This window comes from Simochromis diagramma, unplaced genomic scaffold (genome assembly GCF_900408965.1).
Source record: "Simochromis diagramma unplaced genomic scaffold, fSimDia1.1 OVJJ01000026.1, whole genome shotgun sequence".
Classification (NCBI taxonomy): domain Eukaryota; kingdom Metazoa; phylum Chordata; class Actinopteri; order Cichliformes; family Cichlidae; genus Simochromis; species Simochromis diagramma.
The window spans coordinates 7,913,280-7,935,238 of NW_024386985.1; the positions used below are offsets into that span (position 1 = coordinate 7,913,280).

Genomic DNA, 21,959 nt, shown 5'->3' on the forward strand with positions numbered 1-21,959 from the left:
TGGAAAACAAAAATTGAAAAAATAAAAATTAAATTACTAAATCTAAAAAATAATTAAATATTTAAATTGATTACACTGAATCTATTACAAAATTAAAAATGTATTTTATTATTTAATATAATCTCTCTCTATATATTATATTCTTCTTATGTCTAAGTTTACCCTTCCGTGTCATTTTAATAGTTTCTGCTGGCCAAAAACCATTCAAAGACAAAAAGACAAAGCACCACAGTATGTTGCAAAAAATGTATTTTTGGCTTTTTAAATTTTCCCTACCCTATTTATTTTCTACTTTTGCATGTTAATGACGTCCCTTTCTGTGGATTTTTTACGGAGTTAAGTTTTTGGCTGCTGAAACACATCAGATCATTCACTAAACTCTTCAAACATTTTAATAGCAGTCTTGCGCCATTCCGACATACATTAAGTCTCCCATCTGACTCAGTTTGGTTTGTGTGCTGCAGAGTGGCCATTCAGTCCACAACCTGTCAGGTGATGACACACCTGAGAGAACTTTTTCCACACTTAAAACTGAAATTTTGGGCAATTCAAGCTGCAGTGCTGAACTGAGCCTCGGTACTTACTGTTAGCTTTGTTTTTTTTATTTGTCAGTTAAAACACACAGAAGTATTCTCATAAGAGTAAGGATACAGTGTATCAGGTTTAGCCAATAACTTTCATGTGCTGTAGAAGAATATGATATATGCAAAACCTAAAAAACATCTAGGCCAACACTTACAAAAACATACTGTAAAATCGGTAAATGACATGAAAATGATGATGAAAGGATGGAAATGGATCTTAATTAAAAGCAGGTGTGTGTGTCACCTGAGGATCTGGTCTTAAAGGTGTTATAAACAAAGCTCTCCAAGACATTTTAATGGTAGAGGTGCAGGATTGCAAACTTTTTAAAGGGCAAAATGAACATCTGAATAGAAAATTAAGTTCTCAAAACAGAATACTTTGTGCTTACTTGGTGGGGAAACTGTTGTGGTTTCCTAACTGGAACTCTAGTGTGTCTATTTTACTTGGACAGCCAGCACTGATTGGGGATTTGAACGGATTAAAGTCACTGCAAAGCTTCAATATTCTAGAAATAAGACTTTTGGAACAATCAACTTGCAACATCTGCCATGGTCATCTTTTTGACCCACATTTAAACAACCAGCTTTTATAAGATTTCAGGCACCTTGGGGCAACTTGTCATGTTATAAATTACAATTATCAGCCAGATAACTGACAAAAACAAGCAGATGTGAGATTACATCCCATCTCTTCATGCTGGGATAACTCTGAATTGTAAGTAACTCTCAAACTTACAAAATTAAAATCTCTGCCTATATTTACAGTAGCCTTTTTAAACAAATTATTAAACTTGTAGGTTGTGAGTTTTATGGATGATGGCAATTGTGGGTAACTGTGATCCATCCCAGTGTAAGTCAAACATATTAAATGAATATTAAAATGTTTGTAACTATTTCTGATTTCTTTGAATTTAAAGTGATTTTTTTGTCATAGACAAACCTGCTGCTTTCAGGCCTATTTGATCATATTTGTTTGTACCCAAACTGAATACTAATTCGCTGGTACTGGTCTGTGTCTAGATGTGGCTTACCTAAAGCAGCCTTTATCCGGCACAGATAAATGAAAAAGTATATTTATGATAAACACAAATGTGTGATGTATAATAGGACCATAAATGACCTTAGTGACAAAATTAGCTTTTTCACCTGAGTGTAAAACCTCAAAGACACCACTGCCATCACGAATGATGCCCACTTTTTATCGATGAGGTGATGACATTCAGTGCAAGAGCACCTGAGGGAGGTGTCTAAGGGCCAATAAGGAGCATTAGGTAAGGCCATTGCAGGCCTGTGGATTACAGTAATCCCATCCACTTGCAGTGGGTATCATACACATCTCATTTCATCACAGCTGAAGAGGAAAGATGGAGATGCCTGCTTGTCGAGCTGCTGTGCTTTTCCTCCTGCTTCTCTCTCAGGGTAAGTCACTGTGCAGCTGATCCTGCCTTAAAATAATCGCAACAGTTATTGTGCCTTTATGATAATGCTAATGGTCCCACAAGTTATTAAAACAGCAGTGAGTAGTACTACACAAAAATGCTGCTGCTGCAAGTGAAATTATAAAGAGGGTAAAAAGCTTTTCCTTGGTGTTTCCTTCATGCAATCCTCAGATGCAATCCAATAATTCATAAGATTATTTGACATGGTGCTTCTTTTAGGTCATTTTCTTTTTTCTTACACATTTTATTCTATCATCTGCTCTTACGTTTCATGCTTCTGTCGATGGGGTGTATAGCCCTTGTCACTGTTCACTCAGAGGAGGTAAGAAAGAGTCTCAAAAAGGTCTAAAATGTGGTTTAAAAGTCTTAAACTCTGAGAGCAAACTCTCGATTCATTCCACCCTGTGTGATCTCCAGGAGGAGGAGGAGGAGGTCATCCAGGACCCGGACCTGCAGGAGGAGGACCAGCAGGTGACCGAAACCTGGAGCACAAAAGCGAAAGCCTGCACCTGTGACTGCGAATCTGCACGCATCCCTGCTGTCATCCCACCTGTTCCCCCGACCTCGCTGCCAACGCCGCCACCATCTCAAAGTCACCTGCTGAACTGCATGCCAGGTGAGGACTCCACCTGTGTAGTCCTCTGTCTGTTTCACTTATACTCATGCTGGATGCCCTTTTTTAGGTTTTAAAAAGTGATTAATGGGTTCCCCTTTATACAAAGGACACTAACTTGCAGGAGAAAGTCACGCATGTGAAGATGAATTGTGGGCAGAATTGTGTCCTGTGGATCTTTATTTAACATCTGTGATGGATCAAACAGCTGATGGTGGCTGGCTGTGTCCTCATGTGCTTTCACGCTGCAGCAGTGCACAATCACCTCTCTGATCTTGCAGTTTTTCAGCCTGTAAGATGAAAGAGGCTTGCACTGAAGGTTAAGAAATGAACAGCTGTGAGGAAGAAGCTTGCACAGGCAAATGCTTTTCAGATAATCTCATTACCTGTGCTGGAATGTGACGAACAGATTAGGGAGCCCAAATAGGCCATGACCTTCACCTATGATACCAGCAAAGGAAGCACACATCAGAAAATGCCCCGATCATCTTCTTCTACCTCATCATGCAAGAGTTCTGATTAGCAAAGTTGGACTATTACACGAGGAAAAGCTGGAAGAGGATACTTTGCTGCATTCTTAATGTCTTTAAAATGGAATAAACATTTCATTTCAGGCAGCTCTTCTATCACTTCTATCATCCGCTTTTCTGGCAGCTTCAAACCAATCCAGTCAGGGGTGAGAGGGAGTAATTTTCATCTGAAGTAACTGATATATTTTTTATTACCTGAAGTCAATTTATCATCATGGAAAAAAGAAAGTAAACCCTGTTTCACTTCTTTGGTTTTACCAACTGGGAAAACCATCTGGTCCTTACCTGGTCTTAAGCATTGGGTAAATAATACATCAGATGAAGGACGACACATGACATATTCCACCGTGTCATTATTTATTGTGAAACTGCAGAAGCATTATGCAGCAATGACTTGAAATTATTGTTTTCCATATGACTTTATCATTCTGTCATATCACTGCGGAGGGATTTTGTCGCACGCTTCTTCACAGCATTCCTTGAGTTCATTGAGGTTAAGGTGAAAAGCATTAAAGTGAGGCTGAGGTCTGGACTTTGACTCGGCCTTGGCAGCACCTTGATTCCTTGATAGAGATGCTGCTGGGCTTTAATCATTGCCCTGCCTCATGACCCAGTCTTGCGCAAGTTTTAACTGCGGGGCACGTGGCCTCACATCTGCCCCTAGAATACTTTGATATACGGAAGAGCTCACGGTCGACTCAATGACTGCAAGGTGTCCTGGTCCTGTGGCTGCAAAACAAGTCCATTTCATCACCTCTCCACAACAGTGCTGACAGCTGGTGTGAGATCTTTGTGCTGATTTGGTTTTCTGCAAATATGCAGTTGTTGTTTTTTGACAATGTTAATCCAATATTTTGATATTTCATATTTCTAACATTTTCTACTTTTTATATTTTTTTTTTGTTATTTGATGAGCTTAGCACAACAGTAATTTTGTTGTGCTTGCACAATGTCAGTAAGGTTGTTGGTACCTGTTGCTCACTGCTCGCCTAAGCAAAAGGCAGATAGTATAGCATCATGACCACCCCATACAGAACATAACATAGTGTAGTTGCTACCATGTGAACGTGTAATGTTTGTGCTCAGTTAAATCTACGCTGTGCTCTGCTTCAAAACATCAAATGGCATTAAGTCATTTTTAACACAAAAACGAACCAATCGCTGCATCCCAGCTCATTGGAAGTGTTTAGAAAGTTTACTAAGTGTTTATTTTCAGGAATTCATACGATTTAATGCCACAGTAACCTGGAAATGTTTCCTTTCACAGAATGTCCGTACCACAGACCGCTGGGATTTGAATCTGGATCTGTGACCTCAGACCAAATCAGCTGCTCCAGTCAGGACCAGTACACCGGCTGGTACTCCTCCTGGATCCCGAACAAGGCTCGCCTTAACAACCAGGGCTTTGGGTGAGTCAAGGCCACCCAGTCTCCAGTTCGTGTCACACAGCGCACCCCAGATAAACAAATAACTGGGAATGTGAATCTTTGTTAGGTGCGCATGGCTGTCCAAATTCAACGATCAGTACCAGTGGATCCAGATCGACCTGAAGGAGGTGAGCGTGGTGTCGGGTGTCCTCACCCAGGGCCGCTGTGACGCTGATGAGTGGATCACTAAATACAGCATCCAGTACCGCACTTTAGAAACTCTTAACTGGATCTACTACAAAGACCAGACTGGAAATAACAGGGTAGGTACACTAAACAGGAGTCACATATGAAAGCGTCATAATAACTGAGTCCTGTGGGCTTTTGTACCATTTAAATTACCCCCAAAATTTCCACTTTCATTTACTTCAGCATTATTTCTTTGTAATTTGGAAAAACTGAGATCTGTTATCGGGACGACCGTGGCTCAGTGGGTTGGGAAGCTCATCTGTAACCGGAAGGTTGCTGGTTCGATCCCTGGGCTCTCTGTCCTGGTCATTGTGTCCTTGGGCAAGACACTTCACCTACCGCCTACTGGTGTTGGCCAGAGGGGCCGATGGCGCGATATGGCAGCCTCTTCCATGAATAGTGGAATTGTAAAGTGCTTTGGGTGCCTTGAAAAGAGCTATATAAATGCAATCCATCATTATTATTAAATTGCAGTAATCTCAGGGTTTATATGTGCAGTTAAACATCTTTACATTGACAGAGAAGGGCATTTCATCGGTCCACCTCACTTATAAAATCTTAAATAACACTGCCCCTAGCTATTTAAAGGAACTTATTAAATTGTATAATCCTATAAAAGCACTAAGATCTTCTAACCAGATGCTCTTAATGCAAGTCTAGGTTGAAAACCAGAGGCGATCGTGCCTTTGCTATTGCAGCTCCTAGACTGTGGAACAACCTCCCTTTTGCCATTCGCTCTTCTGAGACTGTTCAGTCTTTTAAATCTCGTTTAAAGACCCATCTTTTTACTCTGGCTTTGATGTAAGATAGTTTGATTATCATTTGGTTGGTTTCTATGTTTGTCTCGTCTTGCGTTGTGTTTGTCTTATTTTTATTTCCTAATTTGTGAAGCACTTTGATCAAAACTGTTGTTTTTAAATGTGCTATATAAATTAATTTTGATTTGATTTATGCTCGAAGTGAGCCGCATAAAGCTCACAATATAAAACGAGTTTGAAATCTCTGGCCTACACCAATCAGGACACACTAAAGTGTTTAAATATATCCAACTAAGAGGCTGTTATATTGTAATTTTATGTGGACCTATTATGCTTTTCTGCTATATATATGGTACTGCTTTAAGTCCTCGTGAATGATTTAGTAGTTCACACATAGCTGCTGCCGAGTTTATTTGGCTTGGCTTTCTAAGCTGTCAAAAATATAGGATACTAATATGGTCACATCATGCACACAGCTGTGCAAATCAAAGCTTCTGGTTAATGATGAGCAGCTAATCAGAGTAAAGTTGAGTCAAAGGGAGCTAAAATTGCTTGATTCATATAGTAGATGAACTGAGTGTTTGCACCGTTAATAGAAATAAGGATTACAGTATTTGAACTGTGAAATCATGCAAAGCTATTCAAAGAATAAAACTATGGAGGTGGAAGCAATCATAGAAGGTCCTCTTCATGAGCCTTTTCTGATTATTGTGTGTGTAAATGATACAAAATGAGCACCCTGCATGTTTAAATGCTGTGTACTTTCTTTTTGTTTAGGTCTTCTACGGAAACTCCGATCGCTCTTCCACGGTACAAAACCTGCTGCGCCCGCCTATTGTGGCTCGTTATATACGCCTGCTGCCGCTGGGCTGGCACACCCGCATTGCCATGAGGATGGAGCTGCTGATGTGCATGAACAAATGCACCTGAAGTGTTTCTTACCTCCCTGACCATCATTCCCCTGCCAACCCTGTCACTTGCCAAAAGGGGAATATTTGTCTAACACTGGAAGATCCTTTGATACAAGTCTAGTCTGTCCCCATTTGGTGAGGCTCACAGTTCTCTGGGCAGGTGGACATCTCTTGTGTCCTCTGATGGATTATTTGTCTGTATTAAAGTTTCCAAAAGCGCATTGTGCTGTTACGTAAACACCAAACTGTTCCAGCTCAAATTGAAATTTGTTACCTTCAATAAAGCAGTTACTAACTGCGTCAGGAAATAAAAAAGCTTCTACATGTTCAGAGTCAAATCAAACGGGCTTGTTTTATTTGAGATTTACTGTTACATATGTAAACATGAATAATCTAAAATTGTTAAGCATTCATCTGTGAGTTTATGCTGTCATGTAAATGCTCTGTTGGAAAAAAAAAGCAGATAAACACTGACTATGCTACTAATTTGTGTCTGTAATAAAAGCACAAACTTAATACTTGATTTCATTTAAACAGTTGATAAACATCCTCTGTTATAAATATTACCAAACAAGTAGTCACACATCAGTATTAATATAATACACGGTGCTCCTTCAGCGAAACAATAATCCAAAGAGAGAAACGTATCGTGTCAAGTACAGAGTGTGCACAGTCCTTACAGATGCACCACACACAATACGACACGGTCATGTCTGGGCTCAGCGCGTTACAGCAGGAGCCGGCGGGGGCCCCCCCTCCCTCGTCTTTCAATATTCACACACTGCGCACACGAACATGAAAGTGAGGAAGAATTTACAGAGCAATATTGCTGAGCCACGTAGTCTCTTCAAAGTGCAACATTAAAAAGGTTAGGATTTATTTCTGCCAAGCTACTCTCATGGCACTTTATTTCCAACAGAAAAACAACGTTACAGTACAGATTCTGCCCCCCGCTGCCTTTCCATTTTAAGATTTCTCCAAAGCATATCCCAAGTGGTTCAGTGTGTGCAAACAGTTAAAAATACAGCAGTACAATGATTCCCAACCAGGGCGAGGATGCTGCAGCTGAAAGAAATACTACAGCTGTGGAAAGAAATGGGCGAACGGTTAATGTTAAAGGAAAGCCGACCTCAGTCAGAAAACAGGGGGGCGATGGTGAAATGGCTAAAGAAAGAAAAGGCCAGAGTACATCGATAATTGGCTGGGATAAGCATATTTTAGCTTCAATTAAAAAAGAGAAGAAGAAAAGAAACCGTTGCAAAAAAATAAAAATTATAACGGCTGATGACGTTCAACTAACAGCTGGAACGGCTAATAGTGGAATAACGGTTGAAAACAGAGAAATAGATAAATGTGAAAAATAGTTCAGCTTAAAGTATTTAATAAATGGGAAAATAGCAGCTGGAAAACATTAAACTAGCTGAAAAAGCTGGAGCTTTCAAATGGATGGTTAGGTGGAAGTAATTAAAATAATGGATAAATAGTTGAAACAGCTAAGTGTAAACTCAAAACAAAATTATTATTTACCCTCAATAAACATGAAGTAATAATTTGGAGTAGAATGCAGCTGAAATTAACAAAATCAAAGGTTTAATTACTCATATAATTGATATTTTTAAGGAAAATGTGCTTGGTAGAAAAACTGAATGTAAACAAATCAAGTAAATGGACGTATGAATGGCAGAAACATCTGGTCAGTCAGTCAGTCTGGCTAAAAGGGTTACTAAAAGAGATGCTGTTCCATTACCCTAATATTGACAGTTTAAGTGTATTAAACAAAGAAAACTTGTAATATCCACTTTTAAATATTGTAATGTGTGGAGTTAAATAGCTAACAGGTGGAGGAGTGGTGCTTGGGTTATTTTCACAGGCTGGGAGTCATTGTACCACATACACCCAGAATGGCTTATGTGTTCCTCTAACTGCTGTTACCTTCTAAAAAATAAAGAAATCTACATTTACAGCAGTTAAACTTTAAATGGGGTTTTTTTGGGTGCATTTCTACATGTTTTTAACTGGTCAAACAAGCAGAACCACTTGGAAGTTAAAAAAAAAATAAAAAATCAAACAACAGAGTCTTTATTGAATCCTGTAGTTTTCAGAGAAAAGCCACTTCCTTCGTTATCAGCTGCAGATGTTTGTTGACGTTTGCTCAAAGCATTGCAGAACATTTGAACACGTTATGATTCATCCGTAAGGGCACGTTAACGCTCCTGCATCTCCTTTGTATAGATACACATTTGTTTTAAACTGTGAGGTTTGCTCTATTTGCGTAACATTGGTTTATACTATGCAAATGGTCGTTTACACATACAGTGCATGGAAAAGTCTGAATGTGCCTGACAATCTCAGTCAGAAAACAGGAAATGCAGTGCTTCGATATCTCCCACAGAGGGCGATGTAGGTTAGGCTTTCTGTTAGTTGATGGCACCGTAGTTTCTAAAATGGCTGCACTTAAGACGTAAAACCTAAAATCTTTTCAGAAAAAAGAAAGAAGGAAAAGAGCAATAAAACGTAAGCTTTTAGATTGTCAATTTCAGCTCAGAGAAACTGCACAGGTTATAGCTAGATTTCAACACGGCTGCACTGGCTCGCAGTTGCACATTTGAGCGTCTGTAACCAGTCTGACAGAGCACATCCATAGGCAAGACAGCTTGGACACAGAATTACAATCCTGGACGAGATGAACACGAGATACTGACATTACCAATCTCTATTGTAACAACTGATAAAACTGCATTTGCTTCGAATGCCTTAGATTAGTCTTAAATAATACTACGCAGTAAAATGTACTATATTTCTATATTTAATAGAAACAAAAATACTTACACTTAAAATCTACACTTTATCTATCCATTTATATATATATACACTGAATTTGTAATATATTTACTTTATAATACAAATTATAATCAGAATTACATAGGTATTAATATAAAGTCTATCAAACATGGAAGCTTTAAAAAAATCTGGACGTAAAAAGGCTTTTGGCCTGTTTGCAAGCAGTGTTTGAACTGATGGTTTGGTGTGTGTGTTTGTGTGTGTGTGTGGAGCAGGTGTTACAGGAGGGAGGTGGTAACAGAGGAGTCTGACACACGCGTGAGAGCAGTGGGGCGCTGGAGATCACAGAGCTGTCTCTTTCAGGTCGTTGAGATTTGGCATACGAGATCTGGACGGGCGTCCGAAGCCGTGCCCGTTCTGGCCTCCTTTGATGCTCATTTGCTCCGGGTAGGGGTTGCCCTCGGGGCGGCCCAGGGCGGACGTGTGCCAGCCCGAATCCAGCTGTCCGGGCAGCGGGTACGCTGACTGTCGGGCCTTGAGCTGGGGCGTGCTGACCCCTGAGTGACCCCGGCTCTCGGTGAAACCGCCTTGAGCGGAGGCTGAGTTAGGCAGCGGCTGGTAGCGCATGTCAGAAGATGCGGTCTGGTTGGAGGATGAGGAGGAAAGGTGCAGGAGCTTGCGCAGCGACTTCAGCGGTTGGCTCTGAAAGACACGACAGAACACAAAATATCACAGGAAAGAAAAATTGCGCTCACGACAGGTTTAATCCCGTCGATGACGGACGATCAGTCCAGTCAGACAGTCTCTTATGATTACTGCAGGGAAGGGATTAAGGTGTGTCTTTGCTTTTATTAAACACCAACATCTGAGTCACAGTTTATTTGATTACTAAATCATCCTGGACAGACAGGAAAATTGGTAAAATATAAAAGTCTACAACTTATTTGGCTCAGTTACAGTTCAGTTCTTGAAACATTTATACAAAATTTCAATCTTTAGGAGAGAAAAAGAGCATTTTTTCTAGAAGAAATTATCACCCTTTGTGTTCGCCATCTGTTTTTTCTCTCCCTGACATCTTGGTTAGCAGGTGACGCTGATTTGCATTGATTAGATCTTCTAGACGAGGATACCTGCTCCTATTTCCATTTGGCGCTCTCCTCGGGAAGAGCGTATGTAACGAAACGCAGCTCATGAATAAATGTTTAGATCAAGCACTTCACAACAGCGCACGAGGAGAACTCTCACCGAAGAGTGTGAATCGGACAGTTTCTCAGGCGGCCAGTCCTTGTCCCTGTCTCGGTCTTGGTCCCGGTCTCTGCTCTTGTCACGTGACCTGTGGCGGTTGCTCTGGTGACTCGAAGACCTGGAGGACTTTTGGATGACCGTATCCACGCCTTCACTGGAAACCTGTGACACAGAGCACGGAGGTATAATTTACTCATCCAATCACATTTCACACTCATGACTAGGACAGCAGTGCACAATGTTTAGGGCAACATAAAACACTCACATAATCTGCTAAACTGTTTTTATTTATGAAGTTAATTTATATTGTTTCAAACTGGCCTAAGCACTCATTTCTAACAGTTTTTTCTACTTCTGGTTCTGCATGATGTCAGAGAGAATAGGCAATCCCTGCACCTTCTGTTTTTGAGTAGCAGCCAATCAGTAGAAAGGTACCTGAGAGGAAAAGAGAGCTAAAATTGTGCTTTTTAGACAGCTAATCAACTTAAATAAGGATTATTTTGAACTGTGAGTCATGCAAAAGCTACTCTATCAGAGTCTGAGCTGGAAATGAGCGTCTTCAGTAAACAGATTTCTGTGTTTCATGTTACCCTTTACATGCGCTCATTCATCACAGACATAAATGTGAAGTTACATCTGATAACCTGCGTTGTTACTTATTGATCTCCAGTGCAGTGAAGAAGAAATAAAAAGAAAACGGACAAAAAACATGCATCAGAAGCCAAACCCCAATGTGTTTGCTGATCTGAGGAAGAGAAGAGAACACTCCACTCGTTTCTGATAAATAAAAGATGTTTTCTGAGCGTAATTCAAACGCAGTTCAAATGATATCCTCTTCATGCAGTAAATGCCGTTTTCCACCAACTCCGAGTCTGACTGCCTGATTCCTCCTCCCCGCCAGATTGCATTTATTTGTGCTCTGTCATCAGCATGTAACCCCCCCTCCCCGAATCTGAGCAAACTGTCACTTATAAATAGAAACGCAAAGGGAAGAAAGAGCCTCAAACACCTGTTTCATGCTGAACCACCACTGCCACAGAGCTGGCAGCTAGTTTAACACGCCACAATGTGGTCGCTTTTATATTAAGCAAGTACTATCGTAGCTCCACCATCACTTTCTGATCTTTGCTCTGTAATAAAGTCACGGGTTTAGGTGCACATAGAGAAATTGATCAAATGCCTCTGCATGATGCCGGTAAGCAGTAAAGCTTTGTGACAACAAGCACGCAAACTCCTGAAACCGTGTGTGCTCAGCTAAAGCCTGAGCGCTCTCGTCCATCCTCAGCTCATAAGCAGAGACATGCTGTTAGGGCCATGGCTGAAATCACTGGCGAGTGATCAGAAGCACAAAAATGACCCGTCAGATCCATCCTTTTAAACCGATTGCAGTCAAGTGCATGCTTTTCTTCAAAGTGGGAGCTTTTTTTTTCTCGAATAGATGGATCCAGCTGGTTTATTGATTCATTCACTCAACTCACCACCAGGAAAACCAGGCTTAAAAATCACACATTAAAACAGTGTTGACCAATGCTGTTAAAGCATGCAATGTTAGATGGGTGACACAGAGGCAGGAGGTGAGTAGGATAGTGTAAAACAGCATGTACCATGGGAGAGGACACTACAGGGAGGACTCTCACAGAGGAACTATGCTTTATGTTATTCTTTGGGCTAAACAGAGGGAAAAGACATTTCTTGATGACAGGAGGCCTTCCATCAGGGACTTCCATCTGTAATTACAGAGGCACATGACTGGTGGTAGAGGTAAACATGATGCACATGACAACAACAATAAATGGTTTTATATTTCTGTAAAGGTGCCGATGAGGCTCATAGATGGGAAAACACTGCATCCACATGTGGGCGTAAGTCCTCAGACGTACTTCACACACAACATACCATCTGAGATTTCTTCTTTTTCTTCTTTATTGCTCTGAAGAAACCCTGCTTCTCCTTTTCTTTGGAAGGCTCAGAGGCACTCAAGACTACAGTATCTGGGCCAGTCCTGAAATAAAAACAAAGAGTAATGAGCGTGATGTCTCGGCTAAAAAGTTTTAACTCCCAGTAAGAATTTCTGTTAAAAATGCCACGTCATGTGGCCGGTGTGAAATTAAATCTGACGGTATACTGTTCTGACAGCGCCACAGACAGCGAAGAGAATAAACGCTGCTGTTCTTTTGGTGTGAAACTATTTTCGGTCGTGGTTAGAAGATATAATTACCAGGGGTCAAACGCCGGCTGTCGTTTGGAGTGATTCGCCAAACTGCCGCCGTCGCCAGACAAGCCCGAGCCCCGACTCTGACCCCGGCTGTCGTGGAAGGAATTGTCTGGCCGGGGAGACGGGACTGTTCAACAAACACAACAAATGGGTTAATTTACGTCCAATATACAGAGAAATAAACACATAAACACAGGTCATTAGATGTCATAATTCTAGCTCTGACCCAAACATATATCTAAAGTTTAGGCGGGTAATACAAATAAATTAAGATTAAAACATAACTCGAGATTTCCAAAGATACACAACAAAAAACAGGGAATATAATAAAAAAAAGAGCTGCAAGTATCTCGAAATTTATACCATAACTAACAGTGCTGTAGACTTTAACAGCTGTGACAGGTCGGCTTGGCTGTAACATGCCGTGTAAACATCGGAAATTGATTGGCACACGCAAAAGACCTCAGCGAACTGAAAATGTAACAGACTGCAATTGTATCAAACTTGTGCATTTCGCTAATGCGATCGATGGTGTTCTGTTTCGATTAGATGTTTTACTTTTCTCTCTTTTGACCTTCCTCTTCCTTTCAATAAAAGCAACCCAATTTTCTTCGGGGCCAACCTTCGGGATCAATAAAGTTTATTGAATTGAATTGAATTGAAAGCGTTCCTCAAGATTTTTCTCCAAGTACGACTTGACACACCAGTGCAAACAACAATGGCGCCCACAAAGGCTCCTGTGCAGTTCCATAAGTTGGACTTTAAAGCAAATTCATACACTAAAGTAATCGTGTGTCAAACTCAAAGTTTCAAACATTGGCCGCCCCCAAAAATGCTAAAGAAGCGAATATAAAAATACCCTGATGGAGTTTTTGTGTCCCTCGTATTATGGAAATGGACTAATGCCAAACAATGCACAAATTTCCATATGGTTTAACTCATTTTCAGCAAACCAGATCTTATTCCATTTTAATGCTAATAAAGTGGCATGCACAGGTGTAGCATTATATGTATGTGAATGAGTTACGTGTGTAGAGCAGCAACGGTTAGCAACAACTATGGCGAAGTCCTGTTCAGACCACAGACTGTATAAATGTGAAGTAAAGAAGTGCTTATTATTGCATCCTTTCTGCTTGTAAAAAGAAGTTTGGCCGTACTGAAGTCTATGAGGAAAAAACAGCCCTTTGGATCTTTACTGCACTTGGTCTAAATTCCATTTTTGTCTAATACAAAATAACTTTGCAAGTCATGGTCCCTTTTAGGAGGATTAAGTCGGGTAACATTACCAGGAGGGCAATAACGCTCAGCTTAAGGCTTCGCAAAGGGACGCTCTTCAATTTTCAGTGGAAGATTCTGCAGTGCCCAAAGGCAACCACATTCAGAAACACGCTTGAAGAGTCTGCATCACACTTTTGTCTCCAACAATCACAAAATCATCCCAAAGCTGAAGTGACTCCCTGAGATATCTAAAGGAGAGCGTCCAGTTGACCGTAGCGGTGGTACATGCAGTCTTTGCTAGCTCACGGTGTGCTCACCACCTACTACATTTCGCCCTGTTTGGCTCACTGTAATTTCACCTTCTTCCTCAAGATTATACTCCAGTTGAAATGTCACTATTGTGATACAATGGAGCCAGTCCTCATGTCTGAATAGCCACACATGGCTTGGTCTTAAAATAGCTGCTGCCTCGAAGGACACTACTTTAAAGAGGAAGTTGAACACATTAGCATCAGATGTTCTTTCCATTATAGCATACTGTGCACTCCAAAACAGTGGCAAGCACATCTTTTAATAAGTTATCTCAGTCAGTCTGCGTTACTGTCAAAACTCTTAAGCCTGCTTTCAGCAGCTTCCTGACATATTGTAATTAGGTTTGAGTAAAAAGTTCCAGGATGGGCTTAAAAGAATGAAACACGATTCCTTTTGATCAATCTCCTGTTGATCATCCTCTTGTGCACCACTGGATCATTTTCAGTGCTGCTATTACTTTTAGATCTCTGTCTCCTTGTACTTCCGCAGTGTGTGCTGAATCTCCTCCAACATGTCAAAACTGTGATCCTTTAACTTGATTTTAATTTTTGGAAAGTGGACAAAACCACAGCGAGGCAAATCTGGTGGAAATGGCTGCAAACTGCTTAGCTGTCGCTGGAAACCCAGCTCTCATCGCCAGCGGTTATCTTGTGAAATTCCAGTCGGTTTGAAACACGAGTTTTGTGCTCTCTTCTCAAGTTTGAGGTGTGTGGTGAAATAGCCGAGTGCACAGTGGAAGCGGTAAGAACAGAACTTCCAGAGAGTGGGTTAAAAATAGCAGCTGTCTGGACATGCCCGCGAAGATGACCTCGAACTGGAGATCAGCCAAATTTAATTTAGGTAAGGCTTTTGATTTTGAACGGGCCCACTGCCCGACCGTTTTAATCAACTGCTATGAAATCTACAGACATTAGAGGATGAAGATCACCGAGTCTGGTGATAAGATGGCTATTTTTAGTTTTGAGTGAAACAGCTGTATTTCTCTCTAACTTAGTGTAGACATCTCAAGAATCTGCAATAATATAATAATTCTCTATATAGAAGCAGCTGATCAGTGATTAGTAAAAAATAATATTCCCTCTAGTGATGTGTCTGGAGTTAATCTTCCCCCCTTACTGCAGCAATGAAAGAGAGAAAGCCACAGCCATAAATATCACTCCTGATTAAACCAACCTCTGTAGAAGCTGCCCACCCGCCTTGGCATGGATTCGCTGTAGATGTTGCGGTTCTCTTTGGAAGAACCCCCATCTTCTGTTTGCTGGTCATGATATAAGCCAACCTGAGTCACAACAGAGAAACTTATGACATAAAATCTCCGAGGCTGCCTGCTTTGCATGCCTCACTGTCTGAAACGATACCTTTATTTACCTGAAGGGACAGAAAAATAAGGTGGGGGCGTATTGATTTATGATTGGCCGTTATAATAAAACATCTGTGCGGGCTATAAATGTAGCCCAGAACTGAAATGCGATGCGATGACGAGCTCGACTGCGCTACCATAAGAAGTCACATTAGAGGGAAGCAAAGCACACAGAGAAAATGAAGAGGCATCTGATGCAGGAGAGACAGAGAAAAAAGAGAAAGAGAGAGCAGTTCATGACAGCAGTATCCACCCACATCCGCGCGCTCGGAAGACTGGATGTGGGTGGGGAATGGTGGGTGCAGGCAGAATGTCGGACCTCGCTTTTTTTCCGCTGTGTGTGAAAAGATGCGGTGTTGTCCCTTGTGGAGTCCCTTATTGGAGGTCTGCTGTGGGTGACCTCAGTGGGTGCCTGTTCGTTCTGTTAATGGAGACATGATGAAGCATGAAGTGAGCTCAGCATTGCAGCACATACAAATACACACACGGTATATATATACTATATGTGTGTATACAGTATATATAAATATACGGGTAGCATGATTCACTGCATGTCTTAAAAAGAAAGCCACACTCTTAGCACCTCAAATGTTCACAGATGAAGCTGCAGCTATGCTAATCCTGCCTTTCCAATTCATTATAAACCTGGGACACAAGATCTGGCTGAGAACCTAAACACACACCATGTTTTCAGACGCCACCAGAATAAGTCCTGGCTGCGTCACTGGACAAACTGAGACTGAGGCAGAGCCGTCCAACAAAACCTGGTGTAGGCATTTGTTATGATTACATCCTGAAGGCTTTCCCTAAAGCTGGAGAGTTTTGATGTGGGCTGAGGACTGACCCTGCTCATGTCTTCTTCTCTGGAGGAGCCCCCAGAGTGGCGAGGCAGTGTGCGGTGCTGCAGCTGTGGGGACAGGAGCTGGAGGCTGCTGGCTCTGGTGGGTATTCCCTGCCCGACCAACAGTCCCTCGTCTCCCCCGTGCGTCCTCTGGTGATCCCTCCGTACGTACATGGAGTGGCGGTGTGGCCTCTGCTGGGAGGAGAAGGGGCTGGTGTATCCCTGACCATAAGACAGAGGGTCATGTGGGGCAGAGAGAGAATGGGAATGGCTCCTTTCGCTCTCCCCGGGATCCAGGGAGTCTGGTGACTTGGACTCCTCTGAAGTTTTATGGCGGGTGGAGGAGCGCCTGTAGGAGGAGTCCAGAGTGTTGCTCTCTCTCTCTGAGCGCATGCTTCCTCGGCCACCTGTGCCAGGTCCCAGCCTCTCCACTCGGCGGGCCGCTGGGCTGCCCGGAGCTGTGAGGTCGAGGCAGCTGGAAGGAAAATAGCGAGATGTAGGTTCATCTGCATAAAGATGCACATCATTTAAGTTCCCCACTGACTTGGCATCGCTAAGCGTGCCATAGCTCTTGGACAAGTTCAGGTAGGCAAACTTAGAGGAGGATGGCGTGGAGCTGTGGGACTCCATGTAGTTGTGTCGGCTGTGTTTGTCCCCTGACTGAAGCGTGTTGGTCTTCCCTTCTACAAAAGAGTGGCGGTTCTGCTGTGAGCGGAAGTTGGATTTGAGGTACTTCGCCCCTGGGCCATCTGACACCTTGGACCCCAAGTTCATCTCAAAGTCGCCCTTGGACTTGGTCTCACCGGGGCTGAGCAGATGAGGCAGGTTGCTGCTGGCCAGGTCCATGCTGCAGGCGGTGGAGTGGTTGAAGATCTGCGGCTGGTAGTTCTTAGGATGCAGTGTGGGGCTGAGGTTGATGGCTGCAGACATGTTGCCGTTGAGAAAGCTGTCGTTGTTGGGGTGGAGGTCTTCATGTCGGGGTAAGCTGGAGCACTCTCTGCTGCTGGAGCGGTGGCTTCCTGAGCTCTTTCCCCCATGGCTCCTAAGGAAAAGCAGAGACAAAAACATGTAATAATGAACTCAGTGGCAGCAAAGGTACCACTTACTGCATTTAATAAGGAAAGGTGTTCCACAGGGATCAATTGCAAGACCCCTGTTCTTCCCAATACATATGAATGACATGAAACCTGCAGTTTATTATGAGCTTTTTTCTGTATGTCGATGATTCATCCCTGGTGGTGAGGGTGTTTGACACAGTGGATCTTTTAGTAAAGTAGAGTGGATGTTAACCCTTTAAAGCCGGTCGGAGCGGGCATGCTCCGTTTTGCATAACTTTTTAAAAATCCCGGTAGCATTTTTTTTGCATATGAAACCGGAGGAGTTGTACTTACATCTCATGCCATCAGCTTGTCCTAGGTTACAGTTTCCTTCCACATATGGCTTTGCAAAAATTGCATAAAAAGCACTTGCAGCAACAAAAACATAATATTCCAGAAACATGCTTTGCCGATCCGACCAGCTGTTTGTAACACTTCCTATGTCCATCAGCGTGAACTATTGCATGACCTGCCCGAAACCGGAAGTGACATCATTTTGCGGAAAAGTAGTTTTGTACCAGCAGGGCCTTATGAGCCTATACTGGTGTTTTTAAAAGTTATGTTTGACTTTATGACTTTCTGTGTCGTTTCTGGGATGCTTAGGACTCATATTGCACTGCTGGAAATACTTTATTTTGATGGATATGCTGGTTTTTTTTGCAAATTTGCATTATAATATTTATTTTCATTTTTCCTGCAGTATATAAAAATTGGTGTATTTCAAAAATAAAACTATGAAGACACTTAAAATAAATTTCCTGTGGTGGGAAACTATTTTGTGCAACTTTTTGTATTTACAGTTTTGAGGGATAAGCCTCTTAAATTTCTCTAACTAGAAATATATGTTAAAAAAAACAAAAACGATTTTCAAATATTTTGTAGTTTATTGCACTTTTTTGCAATTTATGTAATTACTATGCACTTAATGCAGACATATTATTAAAATTTGGGCTATAATGGTTGTATTGATGTATATCAACTTAAAATGCTCCCAAAAATGGCTCTACAACATGTAAAAATATAATATAAGCTCTGGCGGACTTGGTTCTATGGTAGGTCTTAAAGGGTTAAGTATACAGCTAAAAGAGTCTCACTTGATGCTGTCACATTATATTGTCACTCAGTGACTATCATGGCCAAACACTGCAATAGAAATTTTAAAAACATCAGCTATTCATTTTTATTTATTGGATGAGGTTTGGTGTAAGTGCAGGGGGATGAAAGAATATGAGTAGCATAAAGTACATCAAAACCTCCCAAAAGACTAGATATAAAAATCTTAATTCACTGTTGTCTTGGTAATATGAACAGCAAAGAAAAATGAAGTGAATAAAAGTTTCCAAAAACAAGGTCTTTATTTCAATATGTAAATAGCGTTAGTTAAAATTTAGGAAACAAAAGTGCACTGAGATGCAGAATAATTACAGACTGAACCAGACAGACAATATATGAATTATCCTGAAATATTCTGTCAAATGTTGCTGGATGGTGGCTGCTGATTAAAAACATTTGGCAGCATTTGTTCATGAAACGACCCATTAATACATCTGCACTGGCAAGCTTTCCCCAAATATAGTGCTCACTGCTGACCTGCTGGGGGTAGTGTTGTCTCCGTGGTGAGGTTTTCTCTTAGAGGAGCGTACAGGTGTGGGTGTGGGTGGCCCAGGCCGCTCCACCATCCGCAGGGTCTGGAAGGCGTGGTGGTTCAGGCTCTGCTCTGTGAGAAAGCGCTCGGTGGGGTTCAGGAGCAGCATGTTCTAAACCACAAACCACACAGATGGAGCCCGTGAGCGCTGAAGACACCCCGAACATGCAGACCTCTCAAACAAACCGAAACAGTCGTGCTACTATGAATCATCGCCATTATCATAAAAGTCAAGCTGCTGCCGCATTTAATTGTGTCTCACAGTCACCAAACGAGCCAAACAATGATGTGAAATGTGATTTGTGACATTTGCTTTTTCTTACCCAAATAATGTGTTTAATAGTCTCTCTGAACTCACTTTAATGTATGAACAAACTCAAACTGAAATCTGGATGCAGCTTTGTTTTTGAATAACACAAATATACAGTGGAAGCTACATTTTGGGTCAACATCAGAAGCTCTTTGGTAGCCGTGCAGCTCTGCGTTAACGATTAGCAAACAAACGTTATTAAATTTTATCTGAACTCAACACAAAAAAGCCCGATTAGTTCTTAGAGAGACGCCTGTCCTTGCTTAAGTCAGTCCTGAGATGGCATCATCATCATCATGTTAGCGGTGAGTCATTATCTGCTGGGAAAAGCGCAAGAGCACAAGCACAGCCTACATTCTTGACATGGAGCTCCTGTTTACAGTGTAGACACAGCAATAACAGCAGTGGAACCAGGATATGAGCTGAGAGATGCCGAAGCAGGGAGGAGGCACCGTGCAGTCACGACGTAAACACCGTGATAATGATGCAACTATCAGATGTCTAGTTTATGAAAATTATTGTGGTTAACTGGACGTTTTCACGATACTCTGAAAACAGACAAAAGTTAAGAATAAAACCATTAAAGTCGCTCGGCTCGCCTCACCTTCAGCAGGTCGAGCAGGGCTGCGTCGATGATTCCCAGGTATCTTCGCTCCAAGGTTTGAGGGTGACTCACAGTAGGAAACTGCAACATTAGCAGAGACAGTGGATAATGGTACAGTCAAAAAACTTTCATGTCATAAATAAGAAAATACTCCATATAGTTCCACTTGTCCACAACTTCAAGCAGTTGCTCTATGCCCCACATGTGGATAACCACCTTGATGATAACCACCATAAATAAGTGGAAAATAAGACGCTTTTACTAAACAACAGCATCAAATGTCCTTAGTGATCGATCGTCAGTATGAGAGTATCCTGAGGTTAAAGTGCCTTCCTCTTTTAGAGACCTGACCATATCAAATGTTAATAATGCTATTTACAATGGGGGAAGTAATTATTTGAACCCTTGCTGAATTTGTAAGTTTGGTCACTTACAAAAAAACATGAAGAGCCTCTGATTTTTATGGTGGTTTCATTTTAATGGACAGAGACAAAATCATGGAATGAATGGAATCAAAGGTATATGACTTATGGTTGTTTCTTAGATTAAAATACATGGGGTTTTAGTCAGCAGCACAGTGGTGCAGTGGTTAGCACTACTGCCTCAGGTTCTGGGTTTGAATCCACTGACCGCCTGAGGCCTCTGTGCGTGGCGGTTGCACGTTCATCCTTGTCTGTGTGGGTTTTAGATTAACTGGTGACTCTAAAGTGGTTTCACTGTAGGTATGAAGTGGATCAGAGGAAGATGGATGAATGTATGGATGGAATTATAGTTGAGTTGTACCATCCCTCCCTGAAAAATGATTGCCCCCCCTGTTGCTCCCCTGTCAGTGTCACTGAACTGGAGTATTGTTAATCCAGGAGGGGATCAAAGTATAAACAGCACCAGTGGTGTAACGTAACAAGTACTTCACTGAAGTACAGTTCTGATGTACTTGTCGTTTTTTTTAAAGGTATTTTTATGCTATACTTTCTTCTACTCCCCTGTATTTTCAACACCACTATACATATTGTCCCTTGTACTCCAACCTATTTATTTTAAAGCTTTACTTATTTATTATATTGCATATTTTAAAATATAAAACTGCTAACGTATCATGCTGTTATAACAGATACAGCCACCCAGGAGTCTTTCAATTCAATTAATCTCCAGCTGCAACACTATGGTGTGCAGCATTATTTAATCAGAACCCACTAAGATCACTTGCATATTAAATATTTTTATTTTAGACAACTTCATCGTATTTTAAATTAAACCTTCCTATTATTACTTGAATGTCTTTATCATCTTTACTTCAGTAAAGAGTCTAAATACATGGAAGTTAAAATATAGTTAAAATATGATTGTTTCTGAAGTAAGTTTTCATGCCGGAGAGCACAAGACTTCTGGAACAATGTCCTTTAGACAGATGAGAACAAAATCGATATGTTTGGCTAAAATGCACAGCACCATGTTTGCAGAAAACCACTACCTCATAAAAACTATCAGGCACGGTAAATGGCCTGTATTTGTATAGCGCTTTACTTAGTCCCTAAGGACCCCAAAGCGCTTTACACTACATTCAGTCATTCACCCATTGATGATGGCAAGCTACATTGTAGCCACAGCTGCCCTGGGGCACACTGACAGAGGCGAGGCTGCCAGACACTGACGCCACTGGGCCCTCTGACCACCCCCAGTAGGCAACAGGTGAAGTGTCTTGCCCAAGGACACAACGACAGAGACTGTCGGAACCGGGGCTCGAACCGGCAACCTTCCGATTACAAGACGAACTGCCAACTCTTGAGCCACGATCGTCCCGTATGATGATGATGATGAAGGGGTGATGATTTGGGCTCGTTTAGCACCCACAAGCTCTGGGTACCTTATGGTCAGTGAGT

The 21,959-nt window shown here is 41.6% G+C and overlaps 2 protein-coding genes across 5 annotated transcripts in view; one reads left to right on the forward strand and one right to left on the reverse strand.

Moving 5' to 3' along the window:
* The first annotated feature begins 1,900 nt into the window (after positions 1 to 1,900).
* LOC120738848 (retinoschisin-like) lies at positions 1,901 to 7,265 on the forward strand. The gene is made up of 6 exons (XM_040040367.1): positions 1,901 to 2,003; positions 2,320 to 2,345; positions 2,441 to 2,639; positions 4,434 to 4,575; positions 4,661 to 4,856; positions 6,318 to 7,265. The coding sequence occupies exons 1-6, from the start codon at positions 1,949 to 1,951 to the stop codon at positions 6,468 to 6,470; spliced, it is 771 nt and encodes a 256-aa protein (XP_039896301.1). The 5' UTR covers positions 1,901 to 1,948; the 3' UTR covers positions 6,471 to 7,265.
* LOC120738846 (cyclin-dependent kinase-like 5) overlaps positions 6,778 to 21,959 on the reverse strand; it is a 54,992-nt gene continuing 39,810 nt past the window's right edge. For 2 of the 4 annotated variants that reach the window (XM_040040360.1, XM_040040361.1), the window contains exons 10-19: positions 20,080 to 20,160; positions 19,111 to 19,277; positions 16,427 to 17,465; positions 15,902 to 16,003; positions 15,396 to 15,501; positions 12,696 to 12,819; positions 12,374 to 12,479; positions 12,082 to 12,204; positions 10,478 to 10,639; positions 6,778 to 9,934 (exon numbers count right to left, since the gene is read on the reverse strand). In XM_040040360.1, the coding sequence (XP_039896294.1) occupies positions 9,575 to 9,934; positions 10,478 to 10,639; positions 12,082 to 12,204; positions 12,374 to 12,479; positions 12,696 to 12,819; positions 15,396 to 15,501; positions 15,902 to 16,003; positions 16,427 to 17,465; positions 19,111 to 19,277; positions 20,080 to 20,160 (2,370 nt within the window). In that variant the 3' untranslated portion in view covers positions 6,778 to 9,574. The remainder of the gene's footprint in view (positions 9,935 to 10,477; positions 10,640 to 12,081; positions 12,205 to 12,373; positions 12,480 to 12,695; positions 12,820 to 15,395; positions 15,502 to 15,901; positions 16,004 to 16,426; positions 17,466 to 19,110; positions 19,278 to 20,079; positions 20,161 to 21,959) is intronic. The other 2 variants (XM_040040363.1, XM_040040364.1) reach the window with 2 other exon arrangements.

Bases quoted from the DNA above. Each gene is read 5' to 3' on its own strand.
- LOC120738848 (XM_040040367.1), top strand. From the start codon at position 1,949: ATGGAGATGCCTGCTTGTCGAGCTGCTGTGCTTTTCCTCCTGCTTCTC. The intron at 2,004-2,319 runs GTAAGTCACTGT...TGGGGTGTATAG, and splicing joins CCTCCTGCTTCTCTCTCAGG to CCCTTGTCACTGTTCACTCA. The intron at 4,576-4,660 runs GTGAGTCAAGGC...AATCTTTGTTAG, and splicing joins CTTAACAACCAGGGCTTTGG to GTGCGCATGGCTGTCCAAAT.